The sequence below is a fragment of the Haliotis rufescens genome, unplaced genomic scaffold (genome assembly GCF_023055435.1).
Source record: "Haliotis rufescens isolate VD_foot unplaced genomic scaffold, xgHalRufe1.0.p SCAF_2, whole genome shotgun sequence".
NCBI lineage: Eukaryota > Metazoa > Mollusca > Gastropoda > Lepetellida > Haliotidae > Haliotis > Haliotis rufescens.
This window is the reverse complement of record NW_025963890.1, coordinates 72,329,675-72,348,621: the sequence shown is the minus strand read 5'-3', so window position 1 is coordinate 72,348,621 and position 18,947 is coordinate 72,329,675. Positions and strand designations below refer to the sequence as shown.

Here is an 18,947-nt window from a genome sequence, read left to right as displayed (position 1 = left end):
CTTATTTTCTTTCCTCATCAGCGGTGTTAAGCAGTTGTAATGAGAAAGAAAACTTTAGATGTAACTTTCTTATTTGAGCCCAATTTATTCGACAAGAAAATAACTTCTATCTTGAAAAATGGTTTATTATGAAGATTGAAATATATATGAAGCCATTTTATTCTTATTCTTCTCAATATTATTATTAAATTTACAGGATCAAACTAAACATACGTGGCTGTAATAAACACATATATTTATCATACATCTTGGCAGGGGCTTTTAAAACCACATAACAACAACCATACGAATCTGTAATGCGATAACATATCAACATTCTCTGCGCCTTCACACCTTAACCCTTCAAGGGCTGACAGACCCACAAGTAGACGGGGCTGCTGCTTTCATAACGTCAATTATGGATAAACGCTATGTCGCGTCCTTGCCAAGAGACGGTCAACGTCGAAGCAATGCCGTCGTGTTTTGCAATGACTTCGTGGCACCAAACCTTAACGACTAAAAACCTTTCGGAGCGCTTGAATTTATTTACTGTGTACAATATTTGGAATTTTGGAAACCCGATTGACAAAACAAGTATGATTTCGAAACTGTTACGACTGTTATTATATTTCTGATCACAAGTTGTTTTTGTGTCAGTTGAGTGTGCGTCGGTTATTGACGTTGTCTCGGTGTCCACCGTCAAAGCTGTTGTTCCGTGGTCTAGTGGTAGAGCGTCCGCCCAGAGAACGGGAGATCCGGGGTTCCATCCCCTGCCGCGTCTTACCAACGGAAGTTAAAAAGATGGTACTTGTTATTACCCTGCCTGGCGCTCAGCATTTAGGGGGCTAAAACAAGGACTGTCGACTCGGAGTCAGTATACTGTGTCTGATTAGGGGTATTCATGTTAAACTGCGGCATGGTATCTCAGTGGGCAGGCACTATAAAATGGGCATTGATCCGGACTAGGACAAGCAGCCACACTCACAAACTCTCTCTCTCTCTCTCTCACACACACACACACACACACACACACACACACACACACGTGCATGCACGTCGCTATATAAGTGCACTAATCTTGGACGCGACGTTAAACTCCACTTCACCTCACCTGTTGTCGTACTGACAGTATAATGTTACTTTGTTAAAATTCACTGTTCAATAATACTTTTAAATGTACTTTTAAATTTTAAATGAGAAATAACTGCTCTCTCTCTCTCTCTCTCTCTCTCTCTCTCTCTCTCTCTCTCTCTCTCTCTCTCTCTCTCTCTCTCTCTCTCTCTCTCTCTCTCTCAAAAGATAAAATAGCTGTTAACATTATTCACATACTCACAATTTGCATAATAAAGAAAAACATACTTGTCTGTTGCCTAACGCCGCCCAGCAATACTCCTACCATACGACGACGGCCGGTAAATAATCGAGTCTGGAGAAGACAATTTAGTGATTGTCGACCAGACAATACAGCGACACGATACCGCGTTTACCGACTTCGTTGAAACTAAAAACGATTGTTTCTTCGATGTTGCAACTGTACAATATCCCCGCTCGAGCATCCAAATATTCTCATCCTCATCAGCAAAAGCAACACGAACAGGCATATACGTGTTAGAATTTTATAAAATAACAGCTCAGAAACATATCGTGTAATGACTTGTTCATATCCATAATACACATGTACGCCTCATAGTATGGATCGCGTTAGCTTAGGCTTTCTTTAGTTTATTAGCTTACATATGTACCTAAAAGATTTAAAAACGCAGTAGGAACGTATCCTTTTACATATCGATTGTATAACATATACAAGTGAGTGAGTTTGGTTTTACACCGCATTTAGCAATAATCCAGCAATATCCCTGCGCGGGACACCTGAAATGGGCTTCACAAAATGTACCCATGTCGGGAATCAAACTCGGGGCTTCGGCGAGACGAGCGAACGCTTTAACCACAAGGCTACTGCCCCTAACATATACAAACGTTGAAGGATACGGCACCAGTACATAGATCGACACTGCTGGTTCATGGGACTTGTTGACACTCTCAAAACAACAAAAAGTCAGCAGTGGGAAGTCATGAGTTACTGTTGCATTAACTAATTAATTTTAATGTAAATAACTAAGTTTAAATATTCAACAACCACATAAATCACAGCAAAATGAAATTTTATCGAAATATCAGGATCGGATTTAAGATTAAAGATCTGGTTATTACTTACCGTTTTGATGAAACGTGAACATAGGATTAAAGATTAAATATTTATTTTATACTTACGATTAAGTTTGCTTAATTGACTCAATATACATTACCCAACTTACATATATTTATACACAATCAAGTTAATGAAGGATATGTATTATAACGGTAAAATTGCCGTCGAATACATGATTACACAATACCGTTAATTCTAGCGAAAGCGATTTTCTTCATTAAAGTTCATTCAAGTTTAACGTTAACGGTAATAATCCCGGTTAAACAAGTCCAAATAGTAAATAAACTCAAAATCTTATTTAAACAAGTCATTGCAAATACACTAAACTTCGTATCTTTAGAAGCAGTCATTGTCTCTGCGTGTTTTAATGATACCGTGATGTTTAAGGTTGTGATAGGTGGCTGTGTGGGGGATTTAGCAACACATTAACCTCATTATACATAATACATGACATTACGTGTGATTGTCTCGGAGAGGTTGCTGCAGTGTCGGCCACGATTGTACCGCTTCTGTGGCCGAAACAGCGCAGAGCCAACTTGTAAGGTAGCCCTGAATTAATCTACTTCGTGAACCGCCTCAATTTAACGGCACACGTCAACGCCAGTTACGTAAGGCTCTATTTGCCCACGATGCGCTTATGTTTACAGATACATAACGAGTTCAGAAATGCTTGCTCCTGAGAATACAAAATACCTGGGTGTACCGTATCAACCAGCCGCGTCTCCCACTCGCATATGTGCAAGGATGTTTCTTACATCTCCACAGGCAGTGTAATGGTTTTCTTGTTTACTGTTGAAAGTAATGTTTATCGATTTCCCACGAGCTAGTACTCTGATTGGAACGCGAAAAATCTCAGAGGGTTGTGTGTGTAGGTTGGTTGCCAGATCCCACCCCCTGTAGTCGAGAACTGTCAGTCATTACCTTAAGCCCGCCCTCTGCTGTCGGCGCTTTTGTACGCCCCGTCAAACACAGCTGCGCTCCGCCCTCGGGACACACCAACAAACGCCATGTGCTTGTCTTATCGCGCACGACGAGGATTATCAGACCATAACACTACAGTCCAAGATCGCGATTATATCGGACTCTCCAATCAAATGTAATTCACTATGCGTGCCTCATAAGCGGCTTCGACGTTGCGCTCTGATGCTAAACTCACGTGTAAATTTATGCACGATCACGCCCGTTGCCAAGCCTTCGTATTGGTCGTTGTCGGCAGCGAGTAGCGATCAACTCCACCACGATCAGCTCAACTGCCATCCTTCAGTCAGTCGACTGCCGGCGTACAGAAAGACGCGAACTATATGCTATGGGGGTGTCTTCAGCTTTCTAGGAAGCAGTGGCCAATGCTGATGGATTTATACATGCTGTAACTGAGTATTCTTCACAAGCTTCTGAATCAGGAATCTTGTATTGCTCTCTCTGTGTCGGTATTCTGGTTTGGAGCTGTGTAAAGGAACCGAACGCTGTTGATGACAACGCGGGCTCTTCATTCACATTTAAGATAATTTCTGATTGTACTCGTGTATTGATACTGGAGTTTCTGGCTGTGACCGGCCTATGTCCGTCCTCTGTGCGATGGTGACACGGTGACGAGGGTAAGGAGTAACTCTACTATGGTATCCCTCTCAACGCAATCAGTCGGAATGGACGGCTTACTCAGGATTTTACTGTTATCATTCAACGTGTGGCTGTCAGTAGGTAAGTACCAAATGTAAACACTAGCCTGGAATACCAACATCATTACTGACCGACTGACACTGCGTTGATTAACAGGGATCTTGTTATTAGTACGACGTAGCGACAATGTGTAATAACTAGATTATAACAATTCTATAGGGAACTCAAGAACCGGGGTCGAGACATGTTTGATGGGAATCGTGGGGAATGGTTCGTCAGCCTTTGAAACTATTAAAGTCCGGAGACAGATCTGAGAGTCCTTTTCTGGACCAGGAGACTAGAGTTGAGATTATTCTCCTATCCTGCTAATCTCAGTCCTCGCGGGACGTGTATTATAGCTCTGGACGACTTGATTCCTCCGTTCAATCAGGTCTCGCCACGGCTCGATGACTGTCCAAGGTTCCTGGTCGGTTCCAACGCTGCCGTCGTAAACTAAACGTGAGCAAATACCATTAGCAGTAGCACTACATGACCACACTACATGACACTCAGTCTGTGTGTGTGGTTCCCAGTCTCATCCGTCATGCACACTACAGTAATTCCTCCTGACCACTCCGGCTCTGTTCCCCAACCCTCAGAGACTTCGCTTCTCAATGCGCCTCTTTATTTCTAGCTCAAATTAACGCGGGAAATGAAAAATTAAGTAAGAATTTCCCTCCTCTAATTTGAACACAGGCCACAACGGGACTAACAAAAAGGATTAATAATAGGCTTGAAAAGACTGAAGAATATGGGTCTTAGCACACAGTGTTAAACCGAAACTGGTAAGAGTGTAATAGGAGCTATTGGTTATTGATTCCGAGTCAATAACGGGTTACGGTATAAACCCCCGGTATTTCGACAGGCATGGTTCTTTATAACTGTTGCTTGGTTGGGTGACGAGCATGATGTATAGGTATTCGATACTGTGGCTTTCTTGTAGCAAGCTCACAGGATCGACTCCCGGCTAGATTGATCTGTAGCCTTTTATTTGCCATCCTTCTAACTGCAGTCGAAAAGTAAATTCGTTTTTCTTTGTGTTTGATTCTGCTGACGGATCAGGGTTAAAGCAGACAACACCTTTGCGGTCGTTTATGTCAAATATGCCTGCTTTGTGACATTTGCCAAAGATGGAATCGAAATTGAATCGTATTGGTTAAATCCAGAAAGTGTTTTGGTGTATTTTGATATTGTGATATGGTCGACAAACAAGACTCTTGATTTGAAAATGAAGTTTTGATATTTGATATTAATTGTTTAGTGGCTAGGCAGTCTGATACTTCTGTTCGTCGGGTAGGCGTGAAGTGTGCTTACCTGGCACTGCGTTATTTAAACCAACTTCACCTCACCTAGGCATTGTCCATGTGACACTGTTCACATCCAATAAACTCCAGCGTTGTCACGATCGAGCTAAACTTACAACGGGTGGTATTACCTTTCTATCGGATTTGACACCCAGGCTATTCAGAGGTGTAAAGGACACTAGCCACTGGGCAGGTGACCAGTGATTTGTGACAATACGTTTAGCAGCTGAACCTAGCGTGTCCCACCGCCGACCCTGCCTGTGAGGTCATGTTTACCAAACAGCCTCATGAGCCAGGCAGGGTCACCAATGATTCCTTCCTTTGTAGCCAGACAAGTCGTTTTCTCAGCAAACACTTCCAATTCACCCCTGTTTTTCATTTTCCTTTGTCTGCATTTCCGATAGGAACAAAACCCAATGTTGTCGATCTAAATGAAGCGGGAAACACAGTATTAACTGTCTGCGTGGACATTGCCTTGCTTGTCCCAAACCGTCAAGTTAGACAGAGGAAGAAGGCATTTCCATTGAAAGCTAATCCCCATACTGACAATTTGGCCGGTTGGGAAACACCGCGCGTTGAATGCTTACAATACGTTTGCTATTACTCAATAGCCAAACACTGCCACCATTCGAGTGTGTTTAATATGCAGCTAATTTCAAAGACTGGCAATTGTGGCGGAGTCTTAGGGGTGACAGTTGGCCGGGGCTAAGTATCTCACTGTCCTGTAAATTCACCTCCTAAATCAAGCTGGGAGAAATTCACCCGCTAATTAAAAACTTAAATAGTGTGGCTCGGACTTGAATCAGGCCGCCGAGCTTGTAAAATACCCCATTGTGACGAGTGTTTAGGTTTATTAACGTCCAAATTCCGCACCATTCTCGCTTGCCTATTAGGGAGCTATGTATTACGTCACACGCGGACTTCAAAGCGTTGTTTACAACGTCAGGTGAAGTGTTGTTCCGAACAGCTGTAAACAGTTAAATAAATTTCAACATCTTACGTCATGGTCAGCGGGGTCCTGGAAGATTCAACGTGAAGAAACTATTGTTTATTATGCAATCGCTGATTAGAAAATCATGACAGATAATAATAATAATGATAATATTAATAATAATGATAATAATAATATACACTTGTATAGCGCCAACATTAACACAGTAAATGAACGTTCTGTTCTATCAACAGTATATTGAGTTATGGTGATTTTTAATCATACCGTCGTACCTATGAATACTGGTAGTGTTCAATCCCCATGAGTTTAAGAATCGTAGTGAAAAACTCATCTGATCAGGGTAATACTCGCCTGCCCCTTTACCCAATATGACAAATGTAAAAAGATTTGTCTTTGTTGGCGGAGAAGCGAGAGGGAGTCGTTACAACTCCGTTCTCCCACGTCTTGTCCGTTTGTCTGCTGTAATTGACTTTCAACACTACAATTTGTTTCATTGATATTTGACTAGAGATAGATGAAGCGCCTTGATAGGGGCATGATATATCGCCCCTAGGGGGACGGCGACTCCGCTAGCATATGTAGCTGGTCTGAACGGATTCTAATTTAGAGGCATTGTACGGGTCCGTTCTATAGGCGATGTGGCCTGTCAAATCGATCGATATCCTCAGTGGTCAACAGTTTTTCCTGCTACGCCGCTCTGCAGTTTACTGCAATTGATTCGGTAAAACCCAGCCGATATAACCGGCCATCACCACGGCAAATCGAGTTTTCCTGATGAGACGTAGAGAAAAGGTGTCAATTCGGTAGAGAACGCTCTGCCACATTGAACACCTGCCCAGTACCCTCGAACTGAGAATAATGTCGGAGAAAGATTATTAGAAAGGAGGGCCATGTCCTTGTGGCATACAAGCTCCCTACACGGCAATAGGGGCCCCGCTCGGCTGCTGCTAATGTGCAGACTATCGATCTTCTGTTCACTCTGCTACACCTGAGCCTTTTTCAACTCCGCGCAGCTCGACAGCTTATTGTTAAACCTACAGATCTTTTTGAATCGGTTGTGGAGGAAATGTCATTTTTCACCGTTTGACCTTCTGTTTCTAAATAAATCGTGAATCATTTGTACATAAATAATTAAACCTGATGTTTAATAACAAGACTATAAATGTCTGTGGTCATAAATGTAACTGTGCACTTGTACCTTATATATTATTGACAAAGGGTATTGAATCGTCGAAAAAAACAGGAAACTCTCTTCGAATGTTTTGACATTTATTAAAGGAGATGGGGTTTACAAATTATACCTATATGGAATATGTATGTAATATATATCTCCTCCGATGAGGAAATCATGCGTTCATGAGAAACGTTTTAATAACATGCACGATCAGGGCAGGTAACACGTGTCACTCGAAGCTATTGAATTAATGCAATTGATAAAAATCCAAAATAATTTCATATCGCATTTCTTCTATGGAGGTAAGTTGTGAACAAATAGTTTTATCTCCCATTAGATATCGTTAATCATGTTACGCTTGACAAACCTTGTGGTAATTCCTCAAAATAACACCACAAAAATAAATTTTATCTATTTTTATTTCTGTGCTTTCTCGTGTGGAAAGATATAAACCTTGTCGCAGTCTTCATCCGTTTTAAATAATATTTCATTTTCCATCGTTATGATAATGTTCATAAATTATGAATGTCATGTTTTCTTTAAATATTTTATTCAAGAATTACGGCTTATATAAATGAAATTATCTTGCGAAGACGGATGTGCCGTGTGCAAATATTTGCCTAAGTAATATACAAAAACATCAAAATGTTTTTATCAATTAAGGAGATTTATTAGGTTTGTGTGAATCATTAGGGACCAAACATGCATTGCTTTCATATTTCTGAAAGCGTTGTTTAGTTCTGTAATGAACATTAATTTCTAAATTATTCACATATTAAGCGTGTTGTTTTGAAAAAAATTCGCAGCTATAATGCTGTGAATTTGCATTAACAAATAGTTTATCGAGCGACTTGATATTTGCATTGTTTTAATGATGAAATAATTCCCGTCGCAATGAAATATTGATTTTCCAAAACCCACACGCGAACAAGCATCTCCCCGACGTAAACACAGCGCAACCTCTCACAGATTTAACACTCCCACTCCGCTATGGGGCACAGTGGAGTTATAAAAGGGCGATAGCACTTGAAAAACAAATAACATTTTTTTGTATTTTAAATCTGTAGTGCGCTTGATATTCAGCAATTATGTATTACTGATGCATAGATTAGGCTGTAAATGGTTGCGTATCGTGTTTTTTTCGCTGGTTCGGTGTATAAGCCTCGCTTCGGTAAGCAGAGACCGTCTCCTCATGATACCGTAACACGAAGCAATTGTTCCACGACGAGATGAATAGTGGCCTGTAATGGATCGTTCTCTCTTAATGTAGAATTAACAAAAGTAATGTTTTATTTTTGTTCTATAAAGAGAAATTAACTTACATCGTGGCGCTTAAGTCAATCTGAATCGAATTATGGCCGTTCCACGCAATAGCGTTTATAAATACAAGGTTGTTTGTGCTAGTGTAAAAACTCGAAGTGGAAACGAGTTATCAGTTAAATATCTGAATTATTCAGTTATGAATCACAATGTGAAAAATGTGAATGGTTACATGTAATAATAAGTATAACAATAATAGACGTGGTCATGTGTCTACAGAGGATGGTGATCTATGTCCGGTTGACCATTGATCACACTTGTGGGGCATGTCCCTACACATATATAGATACTCGCTTTGTACATAAACGAATAGAATAAATAAACTAGGTGTCATGTTAACAGTTGAAAGATAGGAACGTGTGCCTAACGCTACACTGTTTCGAGATTCTTTAAATCTTGAACCATTACCGATTCTTTAAAAGACGAGTTATCACTGATAACATCCTTGCTAGTGGAGGGTTATTGAACTGGGTTATATGTCAAATGAAGTAAAATTGTCAGTAAGCAATGTATTAAGTCTCGCGCAATTGATTGGGAAATATTACAAATTTAGAATTATGTTGGTACGCCCGGCCAGACTAGCTTTCAGATATTTGATTGATGTTAAAGGGATGCTACTTGTGAGTGTATCGAACCGGTTGGACATACTCGTCAAACATCGACTTGATCCGTTCAAGAATACTTGTATGCCGCGATGATATCTGTTGTTTTATGCCGCAGTCGGTGTAAATGATACTGACCACTCGATCCAACAAGTCGTTTCCTACGACAGGATATAGACTAGCATTTAGTCCCAGAAAAAAAGTCAACTTTTTTCAAAATATATTTCTACAAAATAAAATCCAAATGGAGCCGAGAACAATGCTTAAATTCAGAATTGAAGCAATTTGATTTGCCAAATCATTCTAGAGTTGAGATTCATTTTACATAATTGATCCCCTAGGGTCTGGGGGACGGGCTAGACAAGTTATACTATCCTGCGACCTATTCCCACCTTACCTGGCCCGGAATCGTTGTTTTGATGATCTGTTTCTCTCAAATTTCCACATATTTCATTTGTTTTAAGCTGTGGAAGCAGTTCAGTGATTGGGGGAGTTTGTCACGTCGGCAATATTTCATCTATGTTGTGACTTTAGAAAGTAATGCATGTATGCATTCTAAAAACCTGACATCAAAGGACAGTAGAATTACTAGTCACGTATCACAGATTTGAACTTAAAACTAGTTTGAAAACAACACAAAGATCGGATTATTAAAACACGACACGCTATGACATTCAGGCGGAAGAAACAAAGGAGCCCACCATGCCACGTACCATGGGGACATACAGAACCCCTGCTACCTGCATGGGACCCAGCAGAATTTACACCACCCCTCCCGCTGCTGGAGATTGTATGCAAGTTTGCACACACAAAATAATAAACAAATAATCTACGATTTTAATAGTGGTAGATATAAAAAATATTTTAAATGACGTGTTCTTACAATACCCTCTCAATAATGTTACACCACTTCAGCCCACATCGAGGCCACAGCCGATAACAGAATACCATTTCTTAATCTACTGTTCTGTAATTCAGCGTTCTAGGTTATATAATATGATGTTAATATGCAGGGACGTACTGTTGAATAGAACAATTGTTGTATTCATATTGCAGTTTATTCCATTAGAAAATATTAGATTACGTGCGATCTTTTTCCTATTGGGACATAAGTAATGGTCTATTCGACTCAAACTCAAAGTAAATATTCAATGCCTAAAAATTGTTCATAATTCCTTTATTGTTAGTTATTAGTTAGTTGAACCTAGACCTATCTAATTCATATATTTCTCATATGTCATTCTAATAGTAATTGTTATCGAGGTCAATAGGCTTCTTGTTGTCATTTGTCAACATTACATTCGTTATATCTGGTACGTGATCAGGCTAATCTCTCTCACAGTCCCTGAACCATATTATTTTCCCTTCCGCAGCCCTTACTGTAATGCTATAGCTCTAAATGAAGCAAGTCTAGATTTTCCACAATTTCTGAAACTCCTTGAGACTCCTTTTCAATTAAATATAGATTGTGTCTATCAAAATCATATAGTCTAGCCATTAGATGTGTGACTGGTATATGTAATAGTGTTAACAGAATATTGGTAGAGTTGCACAAGTATCTGAGGCAATAATTATTAGGTTAAATCATATTTTCTAGATTATAAAATGATAGGAACAAGTTGTCCCTTTAAGTGTGGCGTCCTTGTTCTGTCCCCTTATCTAGACTTGCCTATTATGAGGATAGAATTACTATACACCCACGGACTTACCATTCAGTACAACCTTGGAGCAAGGCTACAATATTGGCTGCATATGGAGTTCAAATTTATTAGCACATATTCAGCCCATCTGTGACAATGATCCTCTGTAGGTAATAATTACATGGCTATGTCATTACATATAGTATTTCCTAATTTACATTAGCTATGTACATCTTTCACTGCAGTGTTAAACGTATCAGAAACATGGGCATCCGACTGCCATCTCTCACAGCCACATGTGCAGAGCTAGATTAAAGTACAAAAGTCCAAAGATGAGCTGTATAATTTACTCAACCGGTTTCACGCATGTTATTTTCAAGAGTACAGTTACAGTATATATGTAAAAAATAAATTGTCCAAACTGGGAAATGTACCATCAGTTCTTGTTTTATATTTATCTGTCGATCCATATGTTTTTTCATAATCAGGGAAATGAATCGGATGACACAAAGAGTGTATATTAATCATATTTCTTTTAATAAAATATATGCATTATTTTAGGAAGTATTACGTGAGTAAAACGATTAGAAGAAATCAACACTGGACAAGCTATTATTACCTATACCGAAATATCGTGGATGAATAATAAATTTGAGCCGAATCATTATCAATGCTTGTCAGTATTATTATTATTAATGCCATTGTTGCTGCAACATACAATAATACTCGACATGCATTATTTTGTTGGTGTTGAGGCATTTATCAAAACATTATATTTCTGTCAACGTTCAATTATCACGATTAAAATAACACTCCGGTTTAAATATGCATTCATGCAATATTATCCTCGGTTGAAAACGACTACCGCACGAGGAGAGTTGGGCTTTGCCGAAATACTTCCCGTTTTTTCACAGTTCTGTGAAACTATTTAAATCTTAAAAAGCATGTTGAGTTTGGCGTCATCCGGCGACCTTGACAGATGTAATTTCACTGAGCGGGGAAAACGTATTTTTCTTCAATTCTCGCCACATCCACGAGAAAGTTCTCGCTGAGGTTGACGCACGCTTATGTAAAATGTATAGACGGTGGCTCAGTCACGAACCAGTTTTTCTATGGCTCAGCCTCTGTGGGCGATTATTGTAATATCTCACCATTTATTAACGTGAGAAGAATTTATAGGGTTTTTTGTAAATATTTATGTTGCGTTTGAAATGATTTGGATAGCTAGATATATATCTTTAAATGAATACCCAATATCAGCTTGGATTCTTTATAACAATTAGTGTAAAAAAGAGGGTTATTACAATGAATATAGGGACGCTAGGATGGACAAGTGATAAAGTGCAGTGCAGCGGAAGGCGGATGGATATGGCAGTAATCTGGTTGAAGGGACTGTGTAGTATTCCGCCCTCTAATGTCGCACTATGGGCCTCAATACAAACTGGGACACGCATTAATCCATTCAGAAAGCAAGATGAGGGTGGAAGTCGTGATTTATTCATCAGACGCCCGATGTCATCCTAGTGACCAATTATTTCCCAGCTTCACGTCCTCGTCTGCTCCGGCATGCTACAACATCCCCATCTTCATCACTAAACACCCGATGGTTGAAAATCCAACAACCGTTGCTTTATCGGTTTTGATATCTTTTGAGACTCGTGTTTTACTCGTGTTTTACTCGGCGTTTTATTCCCTTGTGGTGGTTGAATGGATCGCTCTGGTACAATAGGACATTTGTGTGGGTATTACAAAGAGCATGTTTTCCATTTCGGTTTAATTAAACCCTTCTCTCATTCCGCTCAATGGCTCGTCGAGGGCCGGACTCTGATTGAAGGGTATTATGACGTATTAAAATATAAATATTGTTCACGTTATTTTGTAAAATAAATTAGAACATTAAGTGGTATATTTTTAAATAAATGCATATTTAATGTTTAGATAGTGGAGTGTAGAACGATCGGCGTTTGGCATGCTGTTCCTTCAACTTGATTTACCCGGAAATAACTCTTTCAACAAACCGGGATCATTTGAACTAGACAAATAAACACACAGATGTCTGAACCAAAGAACAGCACAGCGTAGATGCTATCTCAGAATACACGTTGTTAATAAATGAGAATGTCAGTTTTATACAGGAGAGCCTTGTATTTCTTAACTACAGGCTACAGACTGATAATTCTTTTGAAAAATGATATCTGCAACTAAGGCTCTACAGCTATGCGTTGTAGGCATATTTCAAATGTCACAGACGTACTGTCAGGGTGATTGTGGTTTGACTATTCTGGTACTATTCCGTTTTGAACTTTCTATCATTACACAACTCCATATAGATTGATATATGTTTGTTTCAAGAATAATATAGTCTCGATTTAATGTTTGGTAAAATATTTCCAAGAACGCGAGTGGTTATATTACGTGATCGCGTGACGCGTTTGTGATTGTTTGTGAGCAGTTGTCAGGCAGTTAGTTCAAACATAGATCCTACAGTCAGTCTTACCTCGCCCAATAACCCACCCGCCCATCCGTCAAAGAAGCATGTGTGTTTGTTTGTTAACCTTTATCTTATACAGTCAAAACAAACACACTCTGTGGCCATTTCAAACTGATCTGAAAGAACCATTTTTGTTTGTTGTTGAGAATATATCTTGGTTTACACAGAATATCGCTGGCAGAAACACCCATACAACAACACAACCACACGACTGGCCCACCCATGACTTGTTCCACATACCATCGTAGCCAGTGACCCAGCAACCCTACCCCACGCCATGACTTGCCCAATACACCACTGGCTCTTCAACCCCACCCAACAAATGACCCACCCCATGCCTTACCCCCCAAACATGCCAGTGACCCAGCAACCCCACCCCACGCCATGACTTGCCCAATACATACCACTAACCCTTCAACCCCACCCAACAAATGACCCATCCCATGACTGGCCCCGGTCCCACTCAAGCCAGTGACTCTACAACCCTGCCCCACAAATGACCCACCCCATGACTGGCCCCGGTCCCACTCAAGCCAGTGACTCTACATGACTGGCCCCAGTCCCACTCAAGCCAGTGACTCTACAACCCTGCCCCACAAATGACCCACCCAATGACTGGCCCCGGTCCCACTCAAGCCAGTGACTCTACATGACTGGCCCCAGTCCCACTCAAGCCAGTGACTCTACAACCCTGCCCCACAAATGACCCACCCCATGACTGGCCCCGGTCCCAGTCAAGCCAGTGACTCTACATGACTGGCCCCAGTCCCACTCAAGCCATTGACTCTACAACCCTGCCCCACAAATGACCCACCCCATGACTGGCCCCGGTCCCACTCAAGCCAGTGACTCTACAACCCTGCCCCACAAATGACCCACCCCATGACTGGCCCCGTCCCACTCAAGCCAGTGACAACACTCGTGCAGCCGGCATCACCCGCACAACAATGACACATGTTCTTGTAGTTCGACAGAACATGTTCTTGTACCGCATGTAGCCGCGTTGCTTGGTTTCGAGGGGAACCTTCCATTAGACATTGACTTGTCTTTTTAAAGAATTTGGTGGGAAGATGTTTTTGCCCTCACCCCGGATCACGTGCTGAAACTTTCGCAGCTAGGAATCAATGTGTCTGCGTTCGCCAGTCTCCCTCTCTTACCCACAACTCCAGTCTTTTGACAGCCAGATACGATTGGGTCGCGTTACTTTGAACACAAGATGTTTGGCACAGCCTGTTTCAACCCAATTTCTCGATTAAACTTTACCAGAAATATTTGTAACATGGAACAGGAATCTGCAATCATTAAAGATGTAAGGCTTTTTGTAAAAAAGAAAAAGAAAAGAGAATGCAATTGAATATCAATCAGTGTGATGCAACGGTTAACAATACAATCTCTTCCTTTGCCTTCGCTGCATAATTTGATCAATGCAGCTATACGTACGTATTGAGTCTTCTGTTAAGTGCAATGGAAAGTGTAAGGTTGGATGAGGGCCATATTTGGCCCATGAGATGCTACATAATTAAAGCACTGAGCAAAACTTATAAAATTTGTTTTGAAAGTTATCAGATATGTTCAAATGAAAACAAGACTTTGTTTATTTCACTACATGTTCGGGACTTATGGCACTTTTTTTCTTACACCTATATTTCAAGTTAGGGGCCACAGGCCCATAGAACATAACATTACAGGAATCCAATTCCTGATAATGTGACCAATACAATTTAATTGCATTAAATATGAATTTTGATAACTGTAAAATACTAGGTTTATGTTTAGAAGACACTACATGCATAGGTGAGGACAAAGTGTGCAAAATAGGCTCATTTGAGGTTTTCATGAGGCGTTTTTCTAATATTTGATATAGAAATATAAAAGTTTCATAGAAAGGTAACATCACAGATATATGGTAAAAGATTCTTCTAGGGACACAACCTTGGGTATATTTTAATTTGAAATTTTATAAGTTTGACTTTTATACATTCACCTTTTCGCGAACACCTGGTGTCATCACTATCAAAAACACATGCTGGTGATGAAGTCGGCACCGTTCAACCGACTCTGCTTCTACATTTCTGTTGACTATTTTGTCGCTTTTTTCACTTTTTTAGCCATATTTTTGTTTTGGACACCGTCCATACAATTTGACATTTCCCGTGGCCCTAAAGGACCCTTATCCTACTTCGTCCTTTGTTCCAAAATGTTTAAGGATTTTTATGTTTGTTTATTAAAGTAATAATCCATTTTAACTTTATTCATGGGAGGTTTTACACTGTTAAAACACAGGCGTTTATAACATGTAATAATTTAATTGAATATCCAGTGTAGAATAAATGGTTTGAAAATATTTACAATAATCGTTTAAACTGTAGTCCTTCCCTAACTCGATACAGAACCCTGTGCACGTCCGATGCACACACATCACTCGGTCGGATACTTGATTCAAGTTAAACCATATCTGGTTGTAGTTTAGCTTCGGACATGTTCCGGGTTATGGCTGGGAAATAAAAACAGGATTAGAACTAACTTTTGTTGTTGTTCGTTTGCTTGCACACCTTAGGAGGCCATGAACAGCAATTGAGATGGCTGCGTCCAAGGCTCGGCTTTGTTGACATATCGGGTAAATCCCCACAGTAATTAGCCGCCCTGCCATATGGATTTCAGGAAATATAATATTGCAGAAAATCCTGTTTAATCGTGTGTCTCAGCTTTGCATTGAGAAGGCGATGCGTTAGGGGGAGGCAGATGTGTTTGAGAGCGCTGAGGGTGGGGGAGACGGGATCTTCCTTTTGTCTTGCCCGGCTCACTGCAAGCCACAAAGGCTTGGCGTTAGCGCACGTGAGCTAGTATTCACGGAGGGTCTCGCGAGTGTGTGCAATCATCTCTAATCCTCAGTCGGTCACACTGGCCGGTTTTTGACGGATTTGCCATGAAATATTACCATGTCTTCAGCCCTCAAAGACAATCAAAGCCCCTTCGGTCTAGCAGGGGTTGTGAAGCTCCGTTGAGGAATTAACTTATTACTCTTTTATGCATGTTTCTGAAAATATTTGCCGAGCAGATTCCTTTCAATTAAACAATATCACCGCATGGGAATAACGAAGTGTTAATTAAATGAAAAATGTGTTTTAAATTTAGGAAAATTGCAAATAGGGAGACAAGGACAGTCTGGATGTATTTCGGTAAGTTTACATGGTGAAATGGTGCTAACTGTTCAGCCTTGTGCTCAGAGCGATCCCTCCAGTAATGGTTGTGGACAGAGATGAACTGGTTCAGCTTGATGGAGCCCACGAGAGGCCACTACTTTGATACTCCTTGATGGATTAGATTGGAGGACGTCATGGAAACACCAGACAAAGGCCCACATAAAAATCAAACACCATACCGTTGTTGTCATGCATATAATAATGCATATCCAGGATTTAGAAAATGTGTGTGTGTGTGTGTGTGTGTGTGTGTGTGTGTGTGTGTGTGTGTGTGTGTGTGTACTGAACATGTAAGGTGTCTGAAAAAGGGGGTGTACACTCACACACCACACCACACCACACCACATCACACCACACCACACCACACCACACCACACCACACCACTGCTCTAGATCCGCTATTTGCTTCACTCACTCAGACCTGCCTTCCCTCTAACAACCGTCCCGACTGACGCAGGAATGCCGCATCTTCTATTCTCATGTAAAGGATACAATTGTCCTCTTCACCAGTATCATTAATTCATCTTTTCCTAGTTATAGATGATAATCAATCTGCTGATCTCTAAAACCGCTATTTGACTTATCGTGTTTCATTTTGATTACTTATTGATTGGCGTACAACCTTTTTCCAACTTGTCCAATACACGCACAACAGATTCGATACATATAGTTTGCAAGCGCCAGCCCCACTGACTGCGACTTAAAAGCGGAGTATGATCCCAATCCTGCTCTCCGACATGCCCACTGTGTGTACATAGCCTTCAGTGAAGTCTCCGCGGACTTTGTAAGTTAGAAATCAATAAGTAACATATTTTACAAGCATATCACTTACCATACAATAGCCCTGTGTTCCCAGAACTATGATTTATTACCAGTTTAGACCGTTCATAGGATCTCCTAACTGGTAGGCGACTCTCTTGTATCCATCCATCTGTTACAGAGTAGCATGAAGAGGCTGAACCACTGCAAGCCACAGCTGGGCAGGATGGAATAGACTATTATTTCATGTATACACAGTATCATTCATTTTACAATTTCTGCTTAACTTGTTCTTGTATAGTTGATGAATAGCTTAGCTTTGGTCATTGATTAACGATATGTCTGAGGCACGTGGCTTCATAATTAGAAGTACCCGAATCGGTATTCAGTCTCAAGCTTATTTTCAATACAATTTAGTATTTGATTTGCAGCTTTCGGATAAATTTCGCTTTCTTATTATTGCTGTAATCAATCATTGCGCATTTAACGAAAAGATCCCGGTTTCAGCCATAACTTTAAACAGTGTGTATTGTATGATACCCTGGAGGCCATTAATATTCCACGGGTACTTTTTTGCGGTTATTATTGGATTCATCAAGATTGAAATGTTATAGGTTCTCAAAGGCATGTGTATTTGGGTCTCTGTTGGTAGCGATATCATTCATGTTATGATTGGATTAATGCTGATCATGGAGGCGTTCTCATCGTTCTTCGTGTATTCAATGCTGACAGAACCATTCAATGTGCCTTTCTTCAGAGCTTCCTGCTTAATATGAGGTCATTCTAACCGTATTCAATATTATTGTGATATGAATGTAATTGCGTGACATCCTAAATTGAGACTGATGATGATAAATATCGGGTTATGCGTGGATGTTTTGCAAGAAGGATCTCCAGACGAGAGCAAGCCTGATTCTGGGTTTTTGTTTAACAATGTCACTTGAAACAAGATGCATGCCACTCAAGGGACGAGCCCGCATCGAAATTTGGGCATTCTCTATACCAATGTAATGTGAACAAATTCGACATTTTTCAAATCTAAACTAGAAGAGCCACAGATCCTAATAAGAGCATCCTTATTTTTTCGGTTACAGCGCACGGCAAAAGTCGCTGGCATGGCAAATTGATATTTGGTATTCTCCTGGCCCTTGAATTCTGAGGCAAAAACCCGCAATAACATTAATCCATTTTCCGTGTATTGTTGATGGCTACCACCTCCCCCCTCCCCACAATGCAAAGCGCAGTGGGGAGTATGGCTTCGACCTGGGCTAAGATTGATGATGGCTTAGTACATTGCATTGTCCTAAGGCTTGGCTCTATTAGAAAGGTCGTCAGCGCACCGTCAGCCTTTACAATGGGTATCAACTTCTATGTCAAGGGAGCAACTTTATTCTTCGTCTTTGTGTGGCCAAGACTTTTTTCTGCTTGACAATTACGTGGCTCCCTAGCCGAGCAGAACGCTCTCTTTCAGCTATAGATTTTAATGAGGTTTTGCCTACACGATCGTTGCGATAATAGTTTCAATGAAGTCAAGAGTAGTTGTCACTGCAAACACAATATTTAACCGGTAATGTTCCCGGGGGAGCTACTAAAGGATTTTAAATGTAATCAACGACTATAGATAGCCGCCCATTGGCCTCTCTGTCCAGTTTCATTTC

General features: G+C 40.5%; 1 protein-coding gene across 1 annotated transcript in view; it reads left to right on the top strand.

The window, feature by feature from the left end:
• The first annotated feature begins 3,214 nt into the window (after nucleotides 1–3,214).
• Nucleotides 3,215–18,947, top strand: part of LOC124133202 — an 88,164-nt gene continuing 72,431 nt past the window's right edge. Inside the window, exon 1 of the mRNA XM_046497491.2 lies at nucleotides 3,215–3,886. Coding sequence (XP_046353447.1) covers nucleotides 3,802–3,886 — 85 coding nt within the window. The 5' untranslated portion in view covers nucleotides 3,215–3,801. The remainder of the gene's footprint in view (nucleotides 3,887–18,947) is intronic.